Source organism: Mixophyes fleayi, chromosome 9 (assembly GCF_038048845.1).
Source record: "Mixophyes fleayi isolate aMixFle1 chromosome 9, aMixFle1.hap1, whole genome shotgun sequence".
Lineage (NCBI taxonomy): Eukaryota > Metazoa > Chordata > Amphibia > Anura > Limnodynastidae > Mixophyes > Mixophyes fleayi.
This window is the reverse complement of record NC_134410.1, coordinates 130,563,020-130,590,685: the sequence shown is the minus strand read 5'-3', so window position 1 is coordinate 130,590,685 and position 27,666 is coordinate 130,563,020. Positions and strand designations below refer to the sequence as shown.

At 42.0% G+C, this 27,666-nt stretch overlaps 2 protein-coding genes across 5 annotated transcripts in view; one reads left to right on the top strand and one right to left on the bottom strand.

The window, feature by feature from the left end:
- The window catches only part of LOC142101345 (glutamine synthetase), a 41,188-nt gene extending 17,859 nt beyond the window's left edge, over positions 1–23,329 (bottom strand). The window contains exons 1-7 of one of the 2 annotated variants that reach the window (XM_075185764.1): positions 23,223–23,329; positions 21,752–21,930; positions 21,141–21,302; positions 20,441–20,587; positions 19,584–19,711; positions 19,102–19,301; positions 18,375–18,719 (exon numbers count right to left, since the gene is read on the bottom strand). In XM_075185764.1, coding sequence (XP_075041865.1) covers positions 18,398–18,719; positions 19,102–19,301; positions 19,584–19,711; positions 20,441–20,587; positions 21,141–21,302; positions 21,752–21,917 — 1,125 coding nt within the window. In that variant the 5' untranslated portion in view covers positions 21,918–21,930; positions 23,223–23,329 and the 3' untranslated portion in view covers positions 18,375–18,397. Of the gene's footprint in view, positions 1–18,001; positions 18,720–19,101; positions 19,302–19,583; positions 19,712–20,440; positions 20,588–21,140; positions 21,303–21,751; positions 21,931–23,222 lie in introns of those variants that run through there. The other variant, XM_075185763.1, reaches the window with a different exon arrangement.
- LOC142101343 (uncharacterized) overlaps positions 1–27,666 on the top strand; it is a 196,831-nt gene that overhangs the window by 117,316 nt on the left and 51,849 nt on the right. For 2 of the 3 annotated variants that reach the window (XM_075185758.1, XM_075185757.1), the window contains exon 5: positions 13,561–13,646. The exons of the other annotated variant lie outside the window; for it this stretch is intronic. In XM_075185758.1, coding sequence (XP_075041859.1) covers positions 13,561–13,646 — 86 coding nt within the window. The remainder of the gene's footprint in view (positions 1–13,560; positions 13,647–27,666) is intronic. 3 annotated transcript variants of the gene reach the window in all.

The window sequence follows — 27,666 nt, the reverse complement described above, 5'->3', positions numbered from 1 at the left end:
TACGCCCTTTCACGCCGCAGCGTGCCCTGGTACATCGATGCGTACCGTACGCATCTATTCAGACAAAGACAACCAAGTTCGCTAGACTTTAATTGAAATGACTTTATCCAATTTGCTGACTTCGACAAGTAGTACTAGTTGTAGTAGTACAAGTAGTAGTACTTGTAGTTGTATTAGTAGTAGTAGTAGTAGTACTAGTAGTAGTTGTTGTTGTAGTATTAGTAGTAGTTGTAGTAGTAGTACTAGTAGTAGTAGTAGTAGTAGTAGTTGTAGTAGTAGTAGTACTAGTAGTAGTATTACTAGTAGTAGTAGTTGTAGTAGTTGTTGTTGTAGTATTACTAGTAGTAGTTGTAGTTTTAGTAGCAGTAGTACTAGTAGTAGTTGTAGTAGTACTAGTTGTAGTAGTACTTGTAGTTGTATTAGTAGTAGTAGTACTAGTAGTAGTAGTAGTATTAGTAGCAGTAGTACTAGTAGTAGTTGTAGTAGTAGTACTAGTTGTAGTAGTACAAGTAGTAGTACTTGTAGTTGTATTAGTAGTAGTAGTAGTATTAGTAGCAGTAGTTGTAGTAGTACTAGTAGTAGTAGTAGTATTACTAGTAGTAGCAGTAGTAGTTGTAGTAGTAAATGTTGTAGTAGTAGTAGTACTAGTAGTAGTATTAGTAGTAGTAGTAGTAGTAGTAGTACAAGTAGTAGTACTTGTAGTTGTATTAGTACTAGTAGTAGTACTAGTAGTATTTGTAGTAGTAGTAGTTGTAGTAGTACTAGTAGTAGTAGTAGTAGTACTAGTTGTAGTAGTAGTAATACTTGCAGTTGTATTAGTACTAGTAGTAGAACTAGTAGTAGTAGTTGTAGTAGTACTAGTAGTAGTTATAGTAGTAGTACTAGTTATAGTAGTACTTGTAGTTGTATTAGTACTAGTAGTAGTAGTACTAGTAGTAGTTGTATTATTAGTAGCAGTAGTTGTAGTAGTAGTAGTAGTGCTAGTTGTAGTAGTACAAGTAGTAGTACTTGTAGTTGTATTAGTAATACTAATAGTAGTTGCTGTTGTAGTAGTTGTAGTATTAGTAGCAGTAGTTGTAGTAGTACTAGTAGTTGTAGTAGTAGTAGTAGTACTAGTAGTTGTAGTAGTACTAATAGTAGTATTAGTAGTAGTTGTAGTAGTTGTTGTTGTAGTAGTAGTAGTATTACTAGTAGTAGTTGTAGTAGTAGTTGTTGTTGTAGTAGTACTAGTAGTATTACTAGTAGTAGTAGTTGTTGTAGTATTAGTAGCAGTAGTAGTACTAGTAGTAGTTGTAGTAGTAGTAGTACTAGTTGTAGTAGTACAAGTAGTAGTACTTGTAGTTGTATTAGTAGTACTAGTAGTAGTTGTAGTAGTAGTGCTAGTTGTAGTAGTACAAGTAGTAGTAGTAGTAGTAGTACTAGTAGTTGTTGTAGTAGTAGTAGTAGTAGTTGTTGTAGTAGTTGTAGTAGTAGTAGTTGTAGTAGTAGTTATAGTAGTAGTACTAGTAGTTGTAGTAGTAGTAGTACTAGTAGTAGTATTAGTAGTAGTAGTTGTTGTAGTAGTACTACTAGTAGTAGTATTACTAGTAGTTGTAGTAGTAGTTGTTATAGTAGTACTAGTAGTAGTATTACTAGTAGTAGTTGTAGTATTAGTAGCAGTAGTTGTAGTAGTACTAGTAGTAGTTGTAGTAGTACAAGTAGTAGTACTTGTAGTTGTATTAGTAGTACTAGTAGTAGTTGTTGTTGTAGTAGTAGTAGTAGTTGTTGTAGTAGTAGTTGTAGTAGTAGTAGTTATAGTAGTAGTACTAGTAGTTGTAGTAGTAGTAGTAGTAGTACTAGTAGTAGTATTAGTAGTAGTAGTTGTTGTAGTACTACTAGTAGTAGTATTACTAGTAGTTGTAGTAGTAGTAGTTGTTATAGTAGTACTAGTATTATTATTATTATTAATATTTATTTATAAGGCGCTACAAGGCATCCGCAGCGCCGTACAGAGACAAACAAAATCACAATACAATGGGAGACAGCACAGTACAGTAAACACAGCAACTCAGTACGCTCAATGCACAGCAAGAGAGGGCGGGGAAGGGGGAGGGAGGATCCGAAAACGACGGGGCCCAAGAAGGGGGGCGCGGAAGACAGGGAGACCCCCAGGGGGGAGGAGGGAGCGAAAGTGGATGTGGGGTGGAGGACCTTTGAGGAGGAGGGCTAAGTAGCTGGAGAGCAGAGTTAGAAGTGGTGGAAACAGGAGGAGAGATGGCCCTGCTCAGAGGAGCGTACAGTCTAAGGGGAGGGGTGGACAGACAGAGAGACGCAGGGGAGAGAGAGAGAGTAGGGGGACAGAGGCAGAAGATAAGGTAGGAAGTTAAGTGGGAGACAGAAAGGCTTTAAGAAAAAGGTGGGTTTTTAGGGCCCGTTTGAAGCTGGACAGATTAGGGGAAGTTCTGATGGAGGGAGGGAGCTTGTTCCAGTGGAGGGGGGCAGCGCGGGCGAAGTCTTGGATACGCGCGTGGGAGGAGGTTATAAGGGGGGAAGAGAGGCGACGGTCAGAGGCAGAACGGAGAGGGCGGGATGGAGCATGAATAGAGAGGAGGGTGGAGATGTAGGGTGCAGTGGAGTTGGCGAGGGCCTTGTAGGTGAGTGTGAGGAGCTTAAAGAGGATTCTGAAGGGGAATGGGAGCCAGTGAAGGGCTAGGTAGAGGGGGGAGACAAAAGAGGAGCGGCGAGAGAGGAAAATAAGCCTAGCTGCAGCGTTAAGGACGGATCGAAGGGGATCGAGATGAGAGTGGGGGAGGCCAGTGAGGAGGAGGTTACAGTAGTCCAGGCGGGAGATGATCAGAGAGTGGATAAGGCATTTGGTGGCATCTTGGGAGAGGAAGGGCCAGATGCGAGCGATGTTGCGCAGCTGGAAGCGGCAGGATTTAGCAAGAGAGAGGATGTGGGGGCCAAAGGAGAGAGAGGAATCGAGGATGACACCAAGGCAGCGAAGTTGGGGGACAGGGGAGATAGAGGTGTTGTCGACAGTGATGGAGAGGTCAGAAGGGGATGGGGTATGAGAGGGAGGAAAAACTATGAGCTCAGTTTTGGCAAGGTTAAGTTTGAGGAATCGAGAGGACCTCCAGGAGGAGATGGCAGAGAGGCAGGCGGACACCCTAGAGAGGAGGGAGGGAGAGAGATCAGGAGAGGAGAGGTATAGTTGAGTGTCGTCAGCGTAAAGGTGGTAGCTGAAGCCGAAGGAGCTGATGAGTTCACCCAGGGAGGAGGTGTATAGAGAGAAGAGTAAGGGTCCCAGAACAGAGCCCTGAGGGACCCCGACTGGAAGGGTGGATGGGGGGGAGAGAGACCCAGAGGTGGTGACAGAGAAGGAACGGTGAGTAAGGTAAGAGGTGAACCAGGACAGGACTGGGCCGGAGAGGCCGAAAGACTGGAGGGTGTGAAGGAGGAGGGGGTGGTCAACGGTGTCAAAGGCTGCAGAGAGGTCAAGGAGGATGAGAAGGGAGAAGTGGCCCCTCGCTTTTGCAGAGAGGAGGTCATTGGTGACTTTAGCCAGGGCAGTTTTTTAGTAGTAGTATTACTAGTAGTAGTTGTAGTATTAGTAGCAGTAGTTGTAGTAGTACTAGTAGTAGTTGTAGTACTAGTTATAGTAGTACAAGTAGTAGTACTTGTAGTTGTATTAGTAGTACTAGTAGTAGTAGTACTAGTAGTAGTTGCTGTTGTAGTAGTTGTAGTATTAGTAGCAGTAGTTGTAGTAGTACTAGTAGTTGTAGTAGTAGTACTAGTAGTTGTAGTAGTACTAATAGTAGTATTAGTAGTAGTAGTTGTAGTAGTTGTTGTTGTACTAGTAGTAGTAGTAGTATTACTAGTAGTAGTTGTAGTAGTAGTTGTTGTAGTAGTACTAGTAGTAGTAGTATTACTAGTAGTAGTAGTTGTTGTTGTAGTATTAGTAGCAGTAGTAGTACTAGTAGTAGTTGTAGTAGTAGTAGTACTAGTTGTAGTAGTACAAGTAGTAGTACTTGTAGTTGTATTAGTAGTACTAGTAGTAGTTGTAGTAGTAGTGCTAGTTGTAGTAGTACAAGTAGTAGTTGTTGTAGTAGTAGTTGTAGTAGTAGTAGTAGTAGTAGTTATAGTAGTAGTACTAGTAGTTGTAGTACTAGTAGTAGTAGTAGCAGTTGTAGTAGTACTACTAGTAGTAGTATTACTAGTAGTTGTAGTAGTACTAGTAGTAGTATTACTAGTAGTAGTTGTAGTATTAGTAGCAGTAGTTGTAGTAGTACTAGTAGTAGTTGTAGTACTAGTTGTAGTAGTACAAGTAGTAGTACTTGTAGTTGTATTAGTAGTACTAGTAGTACTAGTAGTAGTTGTTGTAGTAGTAGTAGTTGTTGTAGTAGTAGTTGTAGTAGTTATAGTAGTAGTACTAGTAGTTGTAGTAGTAGTAGTAGTACTAGTAGTAGTATTAGTAGTAGTAGTTGTTGTAGTAGTACTACTAGTAGTAGTATTACTAGTAGTTGTAGTAGTAGTTGTTATAGTAGTACTAGTAATAGTATTACTAGTAGTTGTAGTATTAGTAGCAGTAGTTGTAGTAGTACTAGTAGTAGTTGTAGTACTAGTTGTAGTAGTACAAGTAGTAGTACTTGTAGTTGTATTAGTAGTACTAGTAGTAGTAGTAGTACTAGTAGTAGTTGCTGTTGTAGTAGTTGTAGTATTAGTAGCAGTAGTTGTAGTAGTACTAGTAGTTGTAGTAGTAGTAGTACTAGTAGTTGTAGTAGTACTAATAGTAGTATTACTAGTAGTAGTTGTAGTAGTAGTTGTAGTAGTAGTAGTATTACTAGTAGTAGTAGTTGTTGTAGTATTAGTAGCAGTAGTAGTACTAGTAGTAGTTGTAGTAGTAGTAGTACTAGTTGTAGTAGTACAAGTAGTAGTACTTGTAGTTGTATTAGTAGTACTAGTAGTAGTTGTAGTAGTAGTGCTAGTTGTAGTAGTACAAGTAGTAGTAGTAGTAGTAGTAGTACTAGTAGTAGTTGTTGTTGTAGTAGTAGTAGTTGTTGTAGTAGTAGTTATAGTAGTAGTACTAGTAGTTATAGTAGTAGTAGTACTAGTAGTAGTATTAGTAGTAGTAGTTGTTGTAGTAGTAGTAGTACTAGTAGTTGTAGTAGTAGTAGTACTAGTAGTAGTATTACTAGTAGTTGTAGTAGTAGTTGTTATAGTAGTACTAGTAGTAGTATTACTAGTAGTAGTTGTAGTATTAGTAGCAGTAGTTGTAGTAGTACTAGTAGTAGTAGTACTAGTTGTAGTAGTACAAGTAGTAGTACTTGTAGTTGTATTAGTAGTACTAGTAGTAGTTGTTGTAGTAGTAGTAGTAGTAGTACTAGTTGTAGTAGTAGTACTTGTAGTTGTATTAGTAGTACTAGTAGTAGTAGTGCTAGTTGTAGTAGTACAAGTAGTAGTAGTATTAGTAGTAGTAGTAGCAGTAGTACTAGTAGTAGTTGTTGTAGTAGTAGTAGTTGTAGTAGTAGTTGTAGTAGTAGTTATAGTAGTAGTACTAGTAGTTGTAGTTGTAGTAGTACTAGTAGTAGTATTAGTAGTAGTAGTTGTTGTTGTAGTAGTACTAGTAGTTGTAGTAGTACTAGTAGTAGTATTACTAGTAGTTGTAGTAGTAGTTGTTATAGTAGTACTAGTAGTAGTATTACTAGTAGTAGTTGTAGTATTAGTAGCAGTAGTTGTAGTAGTACTAGTAGTAGTTGTAGTACAAGTAGTAGTACTTGTAGTTGTATTAGTAGTACTAGTAGTAGTAGTACTAGTAGTAGTAGTAGTAGTTGTTGTAGTAGTATTACTAGTAGTTGTAGTAGTTGTTATAGTAGTACTAGTAGTAGTATTACTAGTAGTAGTTGTAGTATTAGTAGCAGTAGTTGTAGTAGTACTAGTAGTAGTTGTAGTACTAGTTGTAGTAGTACAAGTAGTAGTACTTGTAGTTGTATTAGTAGTACTAGTAGTAGTTGTTGTAGTAGTATTACTAGTAGTTGTAGTAGTAGTTGTTATAGTAGTAGTAGTATTACTAGTAGTAGTTGTAGTATTAGTAGCAGTAGTTGTAGTAGTACTAGTAGTAGTTGTAGTACTAGTTGTAGTAGTACAAGTAGTAGTACTTGTAGTTGTAGTAGTAGTACTAGTAGTAGTAGTAGTTGTTGTAGTAGTATTACTAGTAGTTGTAGTAGTAGTTGTTATAGTAGTAGTAGTATTACTAGTAGTAGTTGTAATATTAGTAGCAGTAGTTGTAGTAGTACTAGTAGTAGTTGTAGTAGTAGTTGTAGTAGTACAAGTAGTAGTACTTGTAGTTGTATTAGTAGTACTAGTAGTAGTATTAGTAGTAGTAGTAGTAGTTGTTGTAGTAGTACTACTAGTAGTAGTATTACTAGTAGTTGTAGTAGTAGTTATAGTAGTACTAGTAGTAGTATTACTAGTAGTAGTTGTAGTAGTAGTAGTACTAGTAGTAGTATTAGTAGTTGTTGTAGTAGTACTACTAGTAGTAGTAATACTAGTAGTTGTAGTAGTAGTTGTTATAGTAGTACTAGTAGTAGTATTACTAGTAGTAGTTGTAGTAGTATTAGTAGCAGTAGTTGTAGTAGTACTAGTAGTAGTTGTAGTAGTACAAGTAGTAGTACTTGTAGTTGTATTAGTAGTACTAGTAGTAGTAGTACTAGTAGTAGTTGTTGTAGTAGTAGTAGTTGTAGTAGTAGTTCTGGGATAAGAGCAGCAACATCATCCCAGAAAGAGGCGGTACGTGGGCAGGACCACCAAATGTGGAGGAAGGACCCCTGTTTCCCACAACCTCTCCAACATGAGTCAGAGGTGGAACCATAGATTCTTTTCAGCCTAGTGGGGACCAGGTACCAACGATAATATATTTTATATGCGTTTTCCTTGACAAGGGATGAGATGGATGTCTTAGAGAATCTCTCTCTAATTGTTGCCCAGGTGTCCCCGTCCGGCGGTTCGCCCAAGTCAGCCTCCCACCTGAGTTCATGGATGGGGGTGTTGGTTTGTTTGTAGGAGACTAGGACGCCATATAGTGTGGAAATAATCCCCCTTTGCAGAGGCGAGTGTACACACAGGGATTCCAGGGGGGTTAAAGGTCTTGTTATATCAGGTTTAGGAAGGGAGTCCACATAGTGTTTCATTTGGAGTAAAGCAAACAGGCTTTAAATTTCTAAATTTAAAGGGAAGTCAAATTTCTCTCGCAGCAACGGTAGTGAAATACATTGGTTTGCCTGTAAAACGTCCCCCACCATCCTGATATCTCTGTCTTGCCAGGCCTTGAAACGGGAGGAGAATTGTCCTGGGGTAAAGGCGGGATTGTCCCAGAGAGGTGTTATAGGGGAATGAGTGGAGATGAGCTTGAAGTGGAACTTGCAATAATCCCAGATCTGACATGTGAAAAGGGCCACAGGGTGAGATTTCAGCCAGAGAGATCTGGCGCCCATTGGTACCCCCAGAGCTGTACCTAAGGACGATACACGGCAACAGGAGGCCTCAAGATCAATCCATTGAGGACCTTGGCATTTTGTAAACCACGTCACAGCCTGGCTCAGGTGGGCAGCCATATAATATAAGCGGATGTCCAGAAATCCCCTGCCGCCACTAACAGTTGCTCTACACAGAGTAGTGAAACTAGTGCGTGGGGGTTTACGCTCCCACGTGAATTGAGAGAACCAGCGATGCAATTTGATTTGGATGGATCTAGGTACCTGCATCGGGAGAGTTTGGAAAAGATAAAACAAACGGGGGAGGATATTCATCTTGAGAGCTACTATCTAACCCAGCCAGGAGATGATTCATTTTTGCCACCTGAGCAGGTCTAATTTTATTTCTTTAATTATGGAGGGGAAGTTTTCTGCATATAAGGATTCGTATTTGGCAGTAATATAGACTCCAAGGTATTTTAGTTTTGTATGCCGCCAGGAAAAGTTAAAGTTACTTTTAAGAAGACCCAGGGTGGGAGATGATACATGGAGAGCGAGGGACTCCATTTTGGATAGGTTAATCTTATAATCAGAAGCCGAACCATAAGCTGCAAGAATGGAAAACAGATTTGGGAGCGAGATGTGGGGAGAAGTTAACGTAACAAGGATGTCGTCCTCGAATATGCTAAGTTTATATTCATCGGAGTCGACCGTAAACCCTTTGATATCTGGGGAAAAGTGGACCATGGCCGCCAGCGGCTCAATCACAAGAGCAAAGATCAGAAGGGAGAGTGGGCACCCCTGACGAGTGCCATTGGTAGTTGACATCTGGGAGGAGACCACCCCATTTACTGAAATCCTAGCAGAGGGGTTTGAGTATAGAGCTTGGATACCTTGAAGAAAAGTGCCCTCAAAACCAAATGCCCCGAGGGTTTCCAACATGAAGGGCCAGCTGATTCGGTCGAAAGGCCTTCTCTGTGGCCAGAGAAATCACTACAGCCGGGGTTTTGGTAGAGCTGAAAAAGTAAAACAAGGAGAAGGCACACAAGCAAACATAACCATCGCAAACAAAACTGTCCTGAGGTTGTAAAAATTCAAAAGGCACTCGCCAAGTATTAACAGAAAGCCCAACAATGGGCAGGTAGAGCCCAAATATGATAGGTAATGAATGTTCAGGTGATTGGGGGGTTGGCCTTCTTAGAGGAAGCGGTGTGCCAGATTTTCCTTGGAGCTCTCTGTGCTAGAAGGGTAGCGCTGTGCTCAGAAGACTGTTCCGGCACAAGGAGGTTCCGTTTCTGAAGCAGAGATCGAGCTTCCCCCATGGATTTAGCGAACAGCACTCTACCCTCTCTCTGGACTAGAAGGGCGAAGGGGAAGCCCCATCTGTATTTTATGTTGTGATCTCTAAGGGTCTGAGTCACATCCTTCATCTCTCTCCGTTTGATTAAAGTAGAGGCAGCTAGATCTTGAAACAATATCATTTTAACCCCATCCATGAGAATCTCCTGGCATCTTCTAGCTTTCTCGAAGAATTTGTTCTTTTGCCTTGTAGTAGTGTAGGTGAAGAATAACATCTCTCAGGGAATCGCTATCTTGTGATCGAGGGCGAAGTGCCCTATGGGCTCTGTCTAGCAGGAACAGGTCGTCGGAGATAGAGGGGGCCAGCATACGGAAGAGTCGAAGAAGATAGTCCTCGAGGTGTGGCCCTTCCGCAGACTCTGGGATATTACGAATTCCGAGATTGTTTCGCCTGCCTTGGTTCTCAGCGTCTTCCTGTTTATCAGCAAGGTCCTGAAGAATATGTCGAATAGAAGCAAATTCTTGTTCTGAAGATTTTTGGAATTGGACAATTTCATCATGAGACCGCTCTAAGGTATCAACCCGATTGCCGATTTCAGCGACCTCATTAGAGAGATTGGACATAGCTTTAGTCACTTCATCTTTAATGACCTGTTTAATATTTCTCATTTCGGAGAGAAGGGCAGCAATGTCCGCTTTAGTGGAGTGAGCAGAAGGGTCATCACAAAGAATCCATTTCAGGATCACTACCAGGTAAAGATGGTGAGGACGTCTGTCTGGACGAAGCGTTGTGGCTTGGGGTAAGGTATTTCACAGGTGATTGAGAGCCTGATTTCTTATTTTTGGACATTCTCATAAGAAGTGGGTAGAGATTAGGAGTATACATGACCAGCTAGACACACAGGTGATGTTCTAATAAAGAGTGGTCCACGCACCGGGCTAAATGAAGTATCACATTGTAATTAATCGAACAACCAAAAGCAGATAAGTCAGGAATACCAGCTTACGAGGTAATGCCAATATCAGGGGACCAACATGAGGACAGAAGGAGGTTGTCTACGATAGAAAGATTTGTAAGAGTATTCAGTGCACAGGTGTGTGAATATGTTATGACCAGTGAGTGGGAAGCTGAATATATGCCGTGGGGTTGAGGCACCATCTAGTGATGACTTGGGTGCACAGCCAATGACAGTTTTACAGATTATATTCGGCTCTTATGTAGATGGGTAATACACATACAGTATGTAGCTGCCTATGAGAGGCAATCCATGAGCAGAGATTTACACACCGAGACTGGGGTCCTTATGCATTAGAGTGAGAGGCATTGGAGAAAGATTTATGTTGGTCTTAGCCCTTAACTGTATAGATAGAGGGAAGGTGCTAAATGGTGATAAACCCCTAGGTGTGCTCACGAGCAGGAGTGGTGACAGGAATCAGTATTGAGCTGTCCAGCTAGTATACAGAATGTAGGTAAAGCAGGGGTTTTCAGCATCCAACCTGCTAACACTAGTTAGTGAGCTCTGTGACCAGAGCTCTTCAACTCCACGGTGTCCAGCAAGTGGGATCGATGCAAATGTGTGCTTACCCGATAAGTAGTGACCAGAGCCTCCTCGAGCAGCACAGCACGAAGGGGGAGCAGATCTGCACATCCAAAGAGGCAGGAGCTGAGCAGGGTATTGGGTGGTTAGTCTTCCGCAGCCCCGACAGGCTGTCCTCCCTGCCGATAAACAAGTCTGCGAGGTCCGACTGGCAGGGGAGCAACAGGCGCGGCGTCCAGATATCAGGCAACAGAGCTGTGTCTCACTCAAGCTCCACAGCTAAGGTAAGCTGTGGAGGTAACAGGTAAGAAGCGGTGGGGGAATCTGGCGGGTAACGGGCACCTCAGGGGACCACCGCGATCACACAATCCAGACAGCACGCTTAACACCCTGCCTCCACGCTCCTCCGGGTCTCTACACACAGTTATGTTAGGGGTCCGTAGGTGCAGGGTAGCCTGATGAGCTCCGGCCCAGTACTCCGGGGCAGCACACACTGCCGGCTATTTGCGCGCCAAATTCCCTGGGCAGCGATATAATGTAGATTGCGAGCCTCCAGGAGCAGCGAACCCGGAACTATCTACAGCTATGTGTAGAATAAGGCACCCTCTTTCCACTGGTGGTATTTAGGCACGGGTACAGACAAATGCAAGCTGGATGTCCTAGCAAAACACACGGCTCAGGGCAGAGCAGTTAGAAAAGCTGACTGTCCATTTCAGCAGCCAAGCCACATCCCCCCCTATATATATATATATATATATACGTTTAATTACACACATCCTTTAACTCTTTCCCATTAGAACTTTTTTACAAAATATGGATAGGTGTAAAGTTATCCTTTCACCCTCCTCTCATTAGTCTATGCAACATGGCTATATCTACTGAGTGCCTGCTCTATAAAAGTCTGAATTAGTTCTAACCGGTCCTTCATAATGACAGCTGATGACAAATTTTTAAAGTGTCCTCTATCTATATATATATATATGTTTAATTATATACATCCATGTATCCATCTGTTCTGCTAGAATCAAACTTACCTACATCATATAACTATTTTTGCTGTACAGCTTTATCTTATTTAGTTTTGTTTTTTTGTTTAATTTGATTTATTTCATTATACTATGTCTTTTGTCTAAACTCTACAATAAAAATTACTTGATTTAAAAAAGTACTGGTTGTAGTAGTAATAGTAGTAGTAGTTGTACTAGTAGTAGTAGTATTAGTAGTACTAGTAATAATAATAGTAGTAGTAGTAGTAGTAATAATAGTAGTAGTTGTACTAGTAGTAGTGCTAGTAGTAGTATTAGTACTAGTAGTAGCAGTAGTATTAGTAGTAGTAAGACTCAAAAAATATTTAAAATATGCCACTTAAAATCAATAAAACTAGTGATCAGCCACATATTCCTCAATAGCATGATCAAGGGCAGCTCATATGCCAAATTAAGAATTCTGCCACACAGAGAAGTTAAGGAAATGAGGGTAAGCTCTACTAAGACACTGTATCTAGGCCTGTTTAGTATCAAAAGAGGGACAAATTCATAGGGGATTTATTACTAATTAAATTGGGTCTGTGTGACGCTCCGCAGAAAAGTTTGCTCACATAGTAGAATCGGGTAGTAAATCAGGCAACATGCAAGTGAATTGAAAAAAGTATCACAGACCACAACCCCCGGGAGGTGGGAAAGGTGTAAAGGTGTCTTTAAAAAGCTGAGACCAGTTACAACAAATTGCCAGTCTTTTGGGAAAATCAATCCACATTGATAGGCTGTCCATCTTCCTAGCCAATTTCCCATGGCACAGATTATACAACTCATGTAAGTGATACTCTGAATGTAACCCCTATTATCTTAAACTGCTTTGCTTGTGTATGTTATGTCAATTGTTTATTAATTGTTTTTCTTTATATCTGTATGACCTGTACTTTTGTATATTAAATCTATAATTTAGTAAGTTGCGTCCTTGATACTGTAACGAATCCATTAGCCTGTTAAGAACAATATAGCTCAACCAAGTTAACCCTTTGAATGCCGGTGTGTGATTTGTTAATACATTTGATTAACAAGCCTAGTGTGTGCTTGCATTTCACATTTGTGTAACAGTCTGGAGGTGTTAAGAGTTATCGCTTTGTTTGCTGGTGTGGGTCTTGCTAGTCTGTGAGCAGTTAGAAACCTTGTGTGCCAGTGTGGGACAGTATATTGGGGTCCTATTGCCCATATTCAATAGGTGGTAGCAAAACCTGAAGTGTGTGAGGTGTGAGCACTGTTTAATGACGATTCAGTAGGTCTATAACCTGTGTGATAGGTAGAGAGAGACTGCGGGCTGGAATCATGTGTAACCTCATACAGCGAACACCCCAAAGTCACAGTAGTTGGGAGCGTGTTCGTGACACTATGTTATAATGCTGCACTTTTCTGGCTGCATTGTTATAGTGCTGTAGGAATGTCGTATCATAGTAACACTACAGCAATCACTATTTCCCCTCACCTGGGACTCACAGGTGCAAGGACACAAGTCATACCTGGCTCAGGTGACACTATGTATAATATAGATCCTTACACAATATTTAAAAGGACGCTGACCCTTTTGTTTTCATTCCCTTTTAATATTTGTAAATATTAAAAGTTCTATGTATAAGTACAGTCAATACTTGCCGAAAAACTCCCGAATTCCGGATAGGTCTCCTGGATTCCCGGGAGAGCAGGCAGTTCTCCAGCATCTGGAAAAATTTGTAATTTAGGCTCCCCGCTACGATATTATGAGTCATTTCAACACAGGGGTGGGGCTTAATGATGGAATTCACTTCCCATCACCCCTCTCCCTCCCCACATACTGCCAGCACACCACCCCTTCAGTGTCTCCGGGAGGGGAAAAATAGGAAGTTGGTGAGCTTGGTATAATCTTGTTCTAGGACTAGATCTCTGATGGTGCTAGTGTAGAGCTCACCAATCAGTACAGTTGCCATTAATTGTCTTCCCTTCCCCATGATCTCATTATCTGTTCTTAGAGGTTTCCTATCAATCTTACTGAGAGCGATAATCGTCATCGCACAATCGCTGGGGGGGGGGGATCCTTTGGCGAGATGTATATGTGACATCACAAAGACCATTCTCAATAGGGTCCACTGTGTATTAGGTTTATGTATGCTCATATATTGCCCTGCTGCTTACTTGCTCCTGTGTTTATAAATACATGTAAATTGCATTAAAAAAAAAAAAGGTGCAGATTTGTGTAACTTATATTCTGTAAAGGAGAAATGTTATGTCTTTTGTCTACAGAGACGGAGCCCCTATGGGCCGGGGAAATAGAGTGCAACAAACAAGACGTGGGGAGAAAGCATGTGAGGTGGTTGGGACCTCTGCAGGTAAGTGAGATGTGTCCTCTAATCAGGGGCGGGTTGGCCTGGGACGCAGGGGGGCATCGGCCCCCCGGGCCGCTCAGAATCACGGCTGTTAGGGCCGCCTGCTCCCCGGAAGTAATATCAATGTGATGCGGCCGCCTGTGCGGCGTGTGTCCCCCGGGCTGACGTCCGTCAGCCCGCGCCTGTCTCTAATAAGTGTCATTGGTTAGGTCTAATTTTACCATCATATCTCACTATGGGGTCTATTTATGACCCTTCGTTTTTTTCACTTGATACTTTTCAATCCTTATCTCCTTGATAAGGATTGAAAAGTAACGGCTATGTATTAAAAAACTTCTCAGGGACAGCAGTGCTGATAACCTGCTGTCCCTGAGAAGTGACTCCCCTGATCATCGCAGTCTTTTCTCATTTTTCAAGGCTGCGGTGATCATCTCTTTTTTTTTTTTTTCTTTTTTCGTTAGTGTGCATGCACCGACCGAATAGTTGGTGCATGCGCAGTAACATCCTGGCCGGCAAACTGCAGGATGAGTGACAGGGAGGGATCACATGATCCCTCCACACATGCGCTGTCCAGCTCTGCTCTTCAGCGAAAGTTTTCAGATATGTTAATGTACGCCAGCTTCAGATGACTCCAGCTTCAGATGGCTCCAGCTTCAGATGGCTCCAGCTTCAGATGGCTCCAGCTTCAGATGGCTCCAGCTTCAGATGGCACCAGCTTCAGATGGCACCAGCTTCAGATGGCTCCAGCTTCAGATGGCTCCAGCTTCAGATGGCACCAGCTTCAGATGGCTCCAGCTTCAGATGGCTCCAGCTTCAGATGGCACCAGCTTCAGATGGCTCCAGCTTCAGACGACTCCAGCTTCAGATGACTCCAGCTTCAGATGATGCACATTAACATGTAGAAAAAGAGTAAATGTTCTCTAATTAGACTTTCATACATAGCGGTTCTGAGCACTTCCCATACACTGTTATGGGGAGTGCTCAGAAAAACGATAGCAAATGCAAAGCAGCAGATATCTGAGATATCTGCTGCGATGCTTCAATAATACATAGCAATTTCACGGTAAACACCCGAAAACTGTTGTTTTAGGGTGTTTAACACAGGAAAAATCCTTGATAAATAGACCCCTAAGGGGCAGTTCCTGAGCGAATCTTCTGTAGCTTCCTGAGATCTGTGTACAAATATCCAGCATCCAAACACAGAGCAAATGTGTAAAACTTGGCGTAGATACAGCTTCGTCTTACTGCTACCGCATTCACATAGCAGTATTCTGGACTAATGTCCAATGCAAATACTTTACTGTATGTTGGGGACAAGTATCCAGCATATAGTATAAGAGTTATGTCCGGACAGAGAAAACTGCAAACTGAAAGTCCTCCTACGTCCCGCTCAGCGCTCACTTGTAGCTGTTGTATTATATCACACCTAATAGTGAATGAGTTTTTCCACTATCAAAGCAGATGCTGATAAATTCTTTCTTGCGCTTACGATTATTGTGTTTCTGTGTGTGTGTGGGTGTACATATGTCTGACGTAACCTGGTATATACTACTGGCGCAGAGCTGGACGCATCACCAGCATATGGTGTACATACGCTATTATTCAGGAGGCTTTTTTTTACCATAAATTACACCAAACTTGCCTCCCATCATCAGGCCCAATGTGTCTAATTAGCAGAGGAGTCAGGGAGAGAGCACAAAAGTATTTAGGAGAAAGTGGACATGAAAGGGTCTGCAGAGGGGCAGCTCCACATCAATCACAGGGGAACTTTCTGTGTCCTTTGGTGAGGACATAATACCGTAAAAATAGAAGTTTATAAGCACGTTCTTTAATCCTGAAGTAAATTGAGCTGCGAGCTGAGTATTCCCCAATATCTGCCCACTCCTCCCCGTGATTCCTGAAAGTCTGTTTCTCATTTCACTTCATGAGGGGCTTTGATAGGGCAACCAGAGACCCCAAAAATTAAGCATAAAATGGAGAATATGTGGCCTATTTATCAAGCCATAAACTTCCCCATGGTTTAATATGTCTAAGTAAATTGACTGTTTAAGTGAAGTGTAATACAGGAGATATCGGAGCCATCTCTGCATCATTATCATCATCATTTATTTATATAGCGCCTGCGTTGGGCAAATTACCGCAGTCTTTCATAATACTCAATGGGGATGGCGCTGTGGGCAGATGTATCAAGCGCCGCAATGCTTCAGTTTTCAGAACTTGTCTCATGGTAAATACAGCCCGTCCTGTACTAAGAAGACTTGTACATACAGATATAGCGGATCTAAGTCCACAGATAATAACATGGACTGCCGCTGATCACATGTAGCTTACATGCATGTGATCTGACAGTCTGCTCACTGTCATTTACACCTGAAGAAGATATACAAAATCGGATACAACTTCTAACCGATAATTAAAGAATCCCCATATATTATATTCATGTAGAACCATTGTGAAACGCCGTACACGAGGGCTGTGATTACTAAAGATACCTTGTTACATTCTTCTCATTTTCCTAATATTATAGTCATGTGTGAGCCATGCGGTCGGGTCATGTGTCTTGATTTAAGGTAATATTGTACATAGAGTTGTTCTGTGCTATGGGGAGGATTGAGGAAGCTAAAAGCGAGTTTAGAGTGCCCTCTAGTGGCACAGTGTAAGAACAACCATGATAATAAAGTTATCTGTCAGAGAATTAAAAGGCAGGAAGACATTTCAATTGCTCAATCTACAGCAGAGGTGTCCAAGTTCAGTCCTCAACTAACAGGTCATGTTTTCAGGATTTCTTTAATCCCACACAGGTGAGTTAATCTATTTGGCTGGGCCAGTAATTATCCCACTTCTTTCTACAGACAGAAATCCTGAAAACACGACCTGTTGGTAGTTCTTGAGGACTGAACTTGGACACCTCTGATCTACAGGAAATCATTATCTATCTTACAGTTATTGGGGAGCTGAGATAATTAAAACACATTTCCATATTATTATTATTATTATTACAAACATGAACCTTGGGTCTCCCATCTGTGACACTTCTATTATAGTATAGTCTTCACGGCGGGTAGTGTGAAAAATATATTTTGTGGGGGATGAGCCAGCAGGACCTGACCGTAACATGTAGCAATCAGCTCCCAACGTGCGTCGATTTGTTACAAGTTTTGGACAATGAACCAGTTTGTCTGACGATATTAACTAGAGCGCCAAGAAAGTAGATAATATTAGTGGCACTGTATAAATAGATGATGAAACGGACAGCTCCCAGCAGATCTATTACTTTACAAGTAACAAGCCAGCAGCAGGGTGTGGCCTCAAAGGCAGGGCCGCCAGGAGGGATTCCAGGCCCATGTACAGCAACTTCTTGGGACTCCTTCCATAGCTCCTGAAGGGGGCATGGTCACAGCAGGTGATTGGCTCCGCCGGTCCCAGCACACTGTACCTGCTCCCCACCCCTGGAGAACACCACTACTAGGCCCCCCCTCCATATATCTCACAGTATTCTTATGTAGCACGAACACATTCTGAGTCAGATAAATATACTACAGGGCAGATTTAAGACATTAGTGGTCCCAGGATAAGATAGCGAGTGACCCATCCATTTCTAATTATTTTACCTTGGCCAACACTTGAAAAGCAGGACTCTTTATTTTAATCTCATCTTCCCATTAGAACAGTGGGGCTGAGATAAAAGCTCTTTTATATCCTGCATAGATTCTATTACCAGAATGTCAGATAGAGATCACATGTACTGGTGTCACGAAACCCGTAGATATTTAGTGGATCCCTTGTAACTGCCAGGTGATACCGCTCATTCAGGGGCACGGAGTCTAATGGGTAGGTGGTGTTAGCCAGGGGGACTTAGCTGCCCTTATCCCACAGGTCGCGGTCCCCTGGATGAGTGCAGGGCAGCGTGATAGGCGGAGCTCAAGGAGTAATGGAAGAGCTGGTCCGATGATAGTACCTCAGAACAACAGCAGGAGAGTCACTCCGCTGACTATCTGGTCCCCTCCTCCATGCTGTGCTCACAGTGAATGTCCAGCAGTATGGAGGATTGAAAGGGAAGTTAAGGGGATGGATATGGACACACACACACACACACACACACACACACACACACACAGAGCTTTGCCTGGGGGCCCAAACTGTTGTTGGCCCTGGGCAGCTTCACCTTTAATGTAGAGTCCTTCCATCCTGATGACAGCTGCAATAACTTCTGATACTTGTGTGTAATACGGACATCAGTATTCATGGGATTGATACAAATACTACTATAATAGTGATAAGAATAGATTCTGCCACATGCAGTACAGTGACACATTTGGTCTATGTTCATTCATGTTTATTATAAACTAGGCAGTCGATAAATAAAAGCATGTTTGTTTATTTCAAAGATAAAAACAGTCACATTGTATCAAGAAATTTCATGTTCTACAACAAGACACTCATTGGCAGAGGATTCCCCATCTGAGCCCCATTGGGGCACTGTCACTTAAAATAACCCTAGACCTGGGCCATTTTGTCAACCCCCACGCTGCCATTGAGGTTTCAAGCCCTCCCCATTAAGAAGTTGTTAGCCTGTCACTTCTTTCGTAAACATCGAACCTTACTACAGTAGATGCCCAAATGCCTTTTACCCTTCCAAAACAGAAGGAACGTCAGATAAATGTTGAGTAGTTAGAATAAGAATTTAAAAGGATTCTGCTGCCATGGAAGATAGAGATGTGGATGGAGTACACTTGGCAGATCCTGCCTCCAGTTTATTTCTTCCCGTAGTCTTTGGTTTCACTGCCAGTCTCGTTCAGAATGGTTGTTCTCACAAGAGCCTCAGTGACAGCGTAAGGGTCACAGTTGGCAGCCGGCCGACGATCCTCAAAGTACCCGAATCCTTCCTGCCCAACCTGGCGTGGGATGCGTATACTGGCCCCACGGTTGGCAACGCCCGCTGAGAATTCGTGGATGCTGGAGGTTTCGTGCTGTCCAGTCAGACGACGAGAGTTGTCCTTTCCTCCACGAGGGTCATAAAAGCAGATGTGATAATCGTGTCGCTTGCCCAGTTTCTCTATGGCCTCTTCGATGTGTCTGAAGAGAAAGAGGTTGTGTGGTGAGATTAAGTATGCATCTCTCAGGTCTTAACTTATTCTGTGTTCTAGAACAGAATGTAGCAGACCCACCATTATCCCTCAAGACCATTTATACTCAATTTAACAGCCAACCCCACCACTGTTTTTATTTTAGCTCAATATTAAGGTTAATGGCTTAAGTTTAAAGAGCAGCCTAGAAATGGGTCCACCAATAAGTGATGAGAACCCATTACCTACACCCCACGGAGGCAGCAGTTTTGTGAGCCGATCACTTTACCACCAGACTCTAGCGAATTGATGGATTACATTCTTGCAAATATTACACAAGACAGCTGCCTCCATCATGTGGAGACAACAGGTACACCTGTAAGAAGACTCACTTTAGGCCTCCTTCCTTCCTCATGTTCTCCGTGCTGTAGTTTGTGTGACACCCAGCTCCATTCCAGTTGCCGGTCATGGGTTTGGGGTCAAGAGTTGCCACAACGCCAAAGTCCTCGCAGACTCTATGGAGGATGAATCGAGCCATCCACAGATGGTCACCCATGTCAATTCCTTCTGAAGGACCCACCTGGAATTCCCACTGTCAAACGAAAAGATTAAAGTTTAACATTTATATTCCAAACAAACACCCAGATTAAAGGGAGAAACACAATTGCTGCAGGAACTTCTCAGAACTAGACCCATCACAATGGGTCTTTATAGATCAGCTATATTTACTTATTTCTACCGGATTAAGTGTTTGAGGATATTGAAGAAAACTGCAGGAAGCCCCTTATTATGTACAGTACAATTTGCAGCTCGCAGTTAGGTTACAGTTTCCAAAGATATGGACAGTCCTATAGAAGTTGTCTGCAGCTCTTACCTGCGATGGCATAACTTCTGCGTTTGTGCCACAAATGTTGATCCCGGCATATAAACACGCCTTGTAGTGACATTCCACAATATCCCGGCCGTATACTTTATCAGCACCAACTCCACAATAATAAGGACCTGAGGAATACACAAAAGTCTATTAAAACCATCTCATTTAAATACTACACAAGTTATTGGCAAGATTCATTATCGCAGCTTTCAATGAAGAAACACATTTCCCCAATGAGGACTTAAACATTTTACTGGAAACAGTGACAAGGACCAACATTTGTTGGAGGAGGCCAGGAATTAAAGCCTGAATAACCTACATCTGATTTTTATCGCTAACTCGTATACTTTGCCAAAATATTGCAAGTTTCTGCATTCAACTTTTACATCCACCACATCTGCTGCAGACTCACAAGTAAATAACTTAGACAGGTGGGGGGGAGGGGGGAGCAGAGACCTCCAAGAACTAATTATGGCAACCTGTGTGTACAACTCCACCCTTATATATATATATATATATATATATATATATATAACACTACACTCGGACAATGCCCCCACTCAACAGAACGTAGACCTTGGTAATCCTGAAGCACTGTGTTCTGCAGATTGAGATTATAGTATTTATCTAGGAGGAGGAGAAGAAGGAGCCCAGAATACAGCAACTCCAACATTTACACAGCTAAGAGCCCCATCAGCTGCTAATGAGAACAGGACAATGATTAAGTGATCCAAGGACAGCACATAAACCAGGATGCCACTCAAGGGCCAGATGGCTCTTCTAATAACCAGATAGGTCAAGTAGAGGCTAAATCCTAATGAACTGGGGGCTGTAGACCCACTTGATTAGTTTCTTACCTTGTGGCCCTGGGAAGCCATTCTCAGGCCAGCCGTAAGGGTGCCCATTGATGCCAAGTATTGTGTATTCTTGCTCCATACCGAACCAGGGGCGATGATCTGCCACCATGTCCATTACCCGCTTACAGGTGCTACGCAGGTTTGTTTCTGAAATAGGAAACAGGATTACAGTTAAGTACACAAGAACCAGTCAGACTATGCAACTGTGTACACTGGATAAGAGGCCAGGTAGATTTTTCCATCTGCATCCTGTATACTGACGTGTGAGACACTCCTCACTCGCAGCAGATACTAGACTTTACTTCCCTATAGACAGAGTATCACAACTGCCCAAGAATTTAAAGAGACAGTATCAAACCCGTGTCCATTTCAAATAATGTACAGTAATTGTGTTGAAATAAAGTTTAGCAAACAGTTTCATGTTTTATTGGTGGAGGTAGTTTCTTTTAAACTGTAATACCTAGTACAAGAATACAGCCCCCAGCCTAGCTCAGTGAATGAGAGTAGAAGCCCCAAACCCCCCAAAAAAAAAAACACCACAAGCCAATTAGTCCTCTTCCCAGCATCCTAGAAACTGCACTCAGCCATTTTATTGGGTTCTCCTGCAGCCAATTAAAATTTGTTAATGACCAGTCTCCACTTTAGGAGGTGACGCAGCTTTTAAGCAAGATTGTACAGCGTTACGACCTGAACGCCCTACCAGCGGGTTTTCGGTTGTACTTCAGAACCTCACAGATGACCAGCTTGTTGGGGTCAAGGCAGAACGGGTCTCTGAACATTTTTACTGGGATTAGGTACATGTCGCTGTTTGAGCCCTCGGCTTGATATGTGCTTGATCCGTCGAAGTTCCATTCTGGGACCTCTAAGATGGGAGAAGAGAATTGGTTTTAAAGACTAAACATTGTAAGTACATACACACAGACACCAAGTAGATTGCCCAGCAATTCCTTTGCCATAATGAACAGGGGTGAGCAGCCAATTGTTACCGATCCCTCTATTTTAAGAGCAAGTTTAGTTACAATTTAAGAAACAGTTACATATAAACAAAATGGGAAAATATCTTTTAGAATGTGGGGGTATGGATGACTTTCCACAATACAAAATGAGGGTCGTTTAAACTTAGCATGCAGCTGCTTGTGCAGTGCATGTTGGCACGTATACCAAGTCTTACACTCCACTGGAATGTCACCTTTAAAGACGACAGTAACTTGTGTCTGTCCAGCAATTATTAGACTTTACTGTCTGCACTAGGAGGGAATGAACATGCAGTCACAGCAGGATTACATGTGGGAGGATGGGTCTAGGTCTTACCTTCTATAGATTTAGGTTCATAGTCCAGGGTCTTTGTTTTGCAGCGGACCCCTTCCCCGGTCCCATCAATCCACACATAAGTAACTTGGACCATCCCCCCTTGAGGCAGCTTCATATACTGCTCCCTCACCCCCTTGTTAAGTCTGGAACTGTGAGACACAGACATGGTGGTGGCTGATCTGGAACAAGAAGGGGGGAAAAAAACTTTAGCGGTTGGATTGGTTATTTTTGGAACGTTACCCAACACCAATATGAACCAGCGTTATCCAGAGATGAGCTTATGAATTAAGGAGTTCCAAATGCTACCCCTGGACAAGAACATAAACTACACTTCATTAGATTGCAAGCTCTTGGGAACAGGGATCAATTTCACTTCATTTCCCCATTAAAGTGCAAGTTCAAAAGACATTTCATGATTGATTTAAGAGAAGAAAGAAAAAAAAAAAAAAAATTGTTTGGTAGGGGAAACTCAATCCAGGGGCAAAACTCTAAAGGTTTACAATTTTGCTGGTCAGGAGATACATCCCCCTCTTCCCCTAATCAAGCTATTGTTAAAAACAAACAAACAGTAAGTTGGCTGAAAACTGAATGTAGCTAGAGGATCTATACAAGTCCTTCCAACAAGTCATAAAGACCAGCAGTCTGCCTATCACATGCCAGTTAAGCGATTATAGTCTGTTAAATAAGGATTTTCCAACTTGGGGGGGGGGGGGGGGGTAGGGAAATTGAAGAACTGGAAACAACTGGTTGTACAAGTTCTCAGCAGACTGATTATTAGACCCCCAACCCCCTCTCTTCCAGGGTGCCTAGTGTTAACCCTCTATGTCCCAGAATTATCCAGCACACAATATGTCCTTTATGTGCAGCTACACTATACACAGACATAAGTGCAGAAGATAATTGTAAGCTCCTCAGTCTCAGATATATAAAATATTTACTCTACTGGAAATAAACTTTATCTTCATACACAATAAGATTAGGAAACCCTCAAGATACAAAGTTAAACTAGTAACAAAAAAATAACTTCTACAGTGGTAGCAGCCAAGGAAAACGCATTTCGGGGTTGGAAGGTTACATGTAAACCCAGATAGAACAATGGCCATGAGACCTGGGACTTCCACAGAACAGCTTGTCCTGAGGACAATGTATCGTTTTAGGACCACAAAGGAGGTGATTCGTTACATAGAGATACAATATAAGGAGCACTGCTCCCTACAGCCTGGGAGGTGGGAGTTAGGAGCAGCTGATGCTCTCAGCAGCCACATGGCCGGCAGGGAGCAGGGTTAATGCAGAAACACAGAGTTCTCCTAAACCAAGTGGGTCAGGGGGCACATGATGCATGCGTGGCACGGTGGCAGGATATGCCCTGCACCCATTCCCAGAGAGATCACATGATGCACATGCCCTCCATACATCCATCCAGGGGGCACATGCCCTGGACAAGTTGGAACAAGCACCCCCCAGTAATTACCTTATTAGCAGGGATGCAGCTCTGGCCTCGGGATCGTCAGGAAGAAGGAGACATCGACACTGGCTGCAAATACCGGCTATGGGGCGTTTATACTAGTTACTTCCAGGCCACGCCCACCTGACTGATGCAACTGGGTGATACCGATGTGTGGGCGTGTCCTGGGCTCACACTGACACGCCCCCTGTTCTGTGCAAAAATCACCAAGTGCACTAATTTGCTACCTATAGATGTGTGAGGCTGCATTCATGTTACTTGTTATCTTCATGTTTGTTTACATATACCACATTCCTGCAGTACTGTTATCATCATTTTATGGTATTTGTCTGAATAGGGAATTGAATGGCTTTGTGATTTAGTTTAGAATATATGATAACGATTATTATTAATAATAATAATAATAATAATATTATTATTATTATCATCAGTATTTTAGGTTATTTTGATAATAGAATTTGAAGGACTGTTATTTAGTTTGTTTTTAGAACATAAATATTCTAGATATTCTATATTAATGATATATGGCAATGCTTGTTATTAGCATATACATAAATAATTGAGATAAAAAGATAGAGAGTTGCAGTTGTTAGACAAACCCCAGTGCTGTGAGACAGAAGTGCTAACCACTGAGCCACCGTGTATTCTTAATGTCTACTGTACATAAACTAAATTTTACATTTGCTCCTGATGGCAAACACATGTTCTAGCTGTATACACAGCCATCATCACTAGTAATCAGCAGTTACACCGGACCTGTAGCTGGATCAAACGATACGGCAGTAAAACACGTACCTTGAATCGGACGCTGCTGTGTGCGCTCCAGCTTGCCACGCCCTTACGGTACACTGACTACGCGCATACGCCCAGTCCCTTCCCCATTCCGCCCCTGAAATCCTAGGCTGTAGTAAGGGTCCTTTACGCTCGAAGATGAATTGAACGTTTCTCTGTTCTCTGGCGTATTGTCCGCTTCTGGGTGTGTGCAGAGTAATTGTGAGCACAATATGCCGCATATCGCCATTTGCGCTGCTTAATGAATCAGGTTCGAAGAGAATAGTTTTATACTTTTATTTTAGTTTTGTATTTTACCTTGTTGAACTCCACCCAAATCTAAATTTTGGGTCCTATATTAGTTCTAATAGGAAGCTAAAAACTGCACCACAGTTGCAAAAATATTCTCAATTTTACGTATTATTCGCCAGTGCTATAACAAGTCATTGCCCAGGCTCGTACAGGCTGTAAAAGCCGATTTAATCAGTTCCAGGAAGAGATTGGAATCTGCGTGTTGTACTTTGTACAATGCTAATTATTGCCTTAACTTCTCTGACTTTTCTAAGCCATTAACTAGCTGTTTGCAGTCTGCAGTCTGACTGCTGTTTCCTACAAGTTTGTTCTTGTTATAGTAAGAGTGATGGATCCACAGAGCAGTTATTCAGCTGAGCTGGTCACCACAAGTAGAGTATAATAGCAAAAACATGTATAACAGAAATAAGCTGCTGCTGGTTATGTCTAATCAGACATTTCTATGATGTCATTTTGCTGAAAGCATCAAGTTAAGAGATTGATACCTTTATTGGCTAACTGGGTACTTTATCTCCCACAAAGTCATTTTTTAATCCTGAAATGCAATAATAACTAGTAGCTTTTTCCTAGGTTACAGTGATAACCTTTTTAGTACACAATGTAACAAGCAGACATCTGGCTACTTATTTACATAGTCAAGTAAACCACAAACACTCATTATAATGCACAAGGTGAATATAATTGTAGCGTATTTAGGGAAGGGGTGTATTCATTAACATTTGAAAGAGGTAGAAAGAAGTATCAGCCTGTCCATGGGGCAGACAGAGGTACAAAGTAGTTTGTTTGTTTTTTTATCTTTCTATACAACAGCTGCCCAGTTTCATGGTGTAAAAGGTCCATATTGTATGATGGAAATAAAAGATGAGTGAAACTACAGTGAAATTTAGCGCTGATCCATTTTGGTGCCGTAACAGGCCGTTCTCCAGGCCCACGGTATAATCTTGCCATTACTTACTTTTGCAGTTGCGCACAGTATTTTTAGATTTATCTTTGCATCCTTTAAGTGCTACATTTTAGCGCCAAATGTGGAATGAAAGAAATATTTTGTGGGAAGTTTTTGAAAAATTTCAAGACCAGATTTCACTAATGAAAAAGACTCAGATTGAAGCATATCTTAAGTGAAATCGCTCCGCATGCCCAGACAATTGTCCGCACCCATATGTCCGAGTACAGTAGCGACGTGAACGGATGTTTGTGATTGCAGCACTGCCACTGATTGGTGTTGTCTCCGTCGCTCCGCCATATATTACGTTCTTGTTCGTGTTTAAGCAAAACTGGGGTTTTTTTGTTGGGTTTTTTTTTTGGGTATGAAAGACAGAGAGTTGTTTCTGCTGCATTAAAGTGGTTTATTTGTGTTTTATTGATGCCTAATAGCATTTGCGTTTGTTGCACATAAAACGTGGGCGCAAGTGGGATGTACGTGTCTGTGATGTGAGCCTGGCATGAATCGGGCACATATGCAACTGGTGCCGACCTGCGCGGAAGTGGTTAGCACTTCTGTCTCACAGCACTGGGGTCATGAGTTCAATTCCCGACCATGGCCTTATCTGTGAGGAGTTTGTATGTTCTCCTCGTGTTTGCGTGGGTTTCCTCCGGGTGCTCCGGTTTCCTCCCACACTCCAAAAAACATACTGGTAGGTTAATTGGCTGCTAACAAATTGACCCTAGTCTGTGTCTGTGTGTGCCTCTCTCTGTCTGTCTGTGTGTATTAGGGAATTTAGACTGTAAGCTCCAATGGGGCAGGGACTGATGTGAGTTCTCTGTACAGCGCTGCGGAAATAGTGGCGCTATATAAATAAATGATGCTGATGATGTGTATGGCTCATTATAAGGGTATAAATATGCATTTTTTACGTCCTGATCTTGTGAGTATAAATTACCCCCAATTTTCAACCCCCTCGGCATCCGGCTCCAAGTATTCTTTGGGGTAGTCTTACCGGTCCCTCACACACTGAAATTTACATCACAACAATGTTCAGCCACCTTAAAGCTTATTGATTATTATTTTCTGTGTGTTTAGAAATATTTAGTTATTCCTTCTTAAACCTGGGTGTAAATGTATCAAGCTGAGAGATTTCTGGTGGGTTTGAAAAGCCAATCAGATTATAGCTATCATTTATTTAGTACAGTCTACAAAATGATAACTAGAATCTGATTGGTTGCTATAGGCAACATCTACACATTTCAAACCCAAAGGAAAACACTCAGCTTGATACATTTACCCCCTGATGTTACAAGTACTCTCATGGCCTGTGGGGCTGTACCAAGAATTTGTATGAGGAATGATCTTTAACTTGTAAATCTCGGGAGTGGTAACAAAATGTTTTGTAAAGGAGAGAAGAAGGCGGAAGCCACATTGTGGGGTAAAAATAGCTTCAGTGTCATCACTGCCCTTAATGCGTTCTCTGCTGTAAGCCCTTGATGACATAATACTCCCTGTTTTGTGACTCAAATTATTCACTCAAAATATATATAGACACAACAGTATGTGCAGAAACATAGACACTGAAACTAAAGACAAGTCACCTGGAATATCAAATTATTATTACTATAAATATATTATCAATAACTGCAATCTTATAATGTCCTCTATAATTGGCGATAATTCTGTTCACCGCGATTCAGCTGAATTCCTGCAAAAAATTCTCAATTTGCTTTGAAATTCTCTTTCGGTGGGATTCTCTATGACATTCCTTTCCCAGTTACTATTAACCATGTATAATCTCTGTGAGCCTGAATTATCAAGCAATGGAAATGCAGATATGTGCTGTATTTTGCATAAAATCACACTGCGTCTGCACGGAACCGGACCATACGCCCAATGGGGCAGGGACTGATGTGAGTGAGTTATCTGTACAGCGCTGCGGAATCAGTGGCGCTATATAAATAAATGGTGACGATAATGGTGATGATAGGCCACAGAACGCAGAAACGTTCAATTCATCTTTGAGCACAAAGGACACTTACAGCAGCCTACGGTTTCAGGGGCTGAACGGGGAGCGGACTAGGCGTATGCGGGTAGTCATTGTACAGTAAGGGCGTGCCAAGTTTGAGTGCACGCAGCAATGCCGGATTCAAGCTTTGGGCATCTGATTTTCTGTTGTATAGAATAGAAGTGTAAGCTGCTGTGTTCAGTATGGGATATGTAGCAGGAAATAGAATGAGTTGATAATACAGTGAGAGTTAAGTGGAAGTATGAATGAACATTGAATATTTCACAGTGACAATGATAAATATGATGCACCAGTCATTTCCCACGAGTCTGGCCGTTTGAAGTCGCGGCCCTGTGTGCCAGTGGAGCGGTTTGAGCCAGGGGTGCTTTGCTTGCATATCACACAGTGGCAGAGGTTAGCACTGAGCACATGGA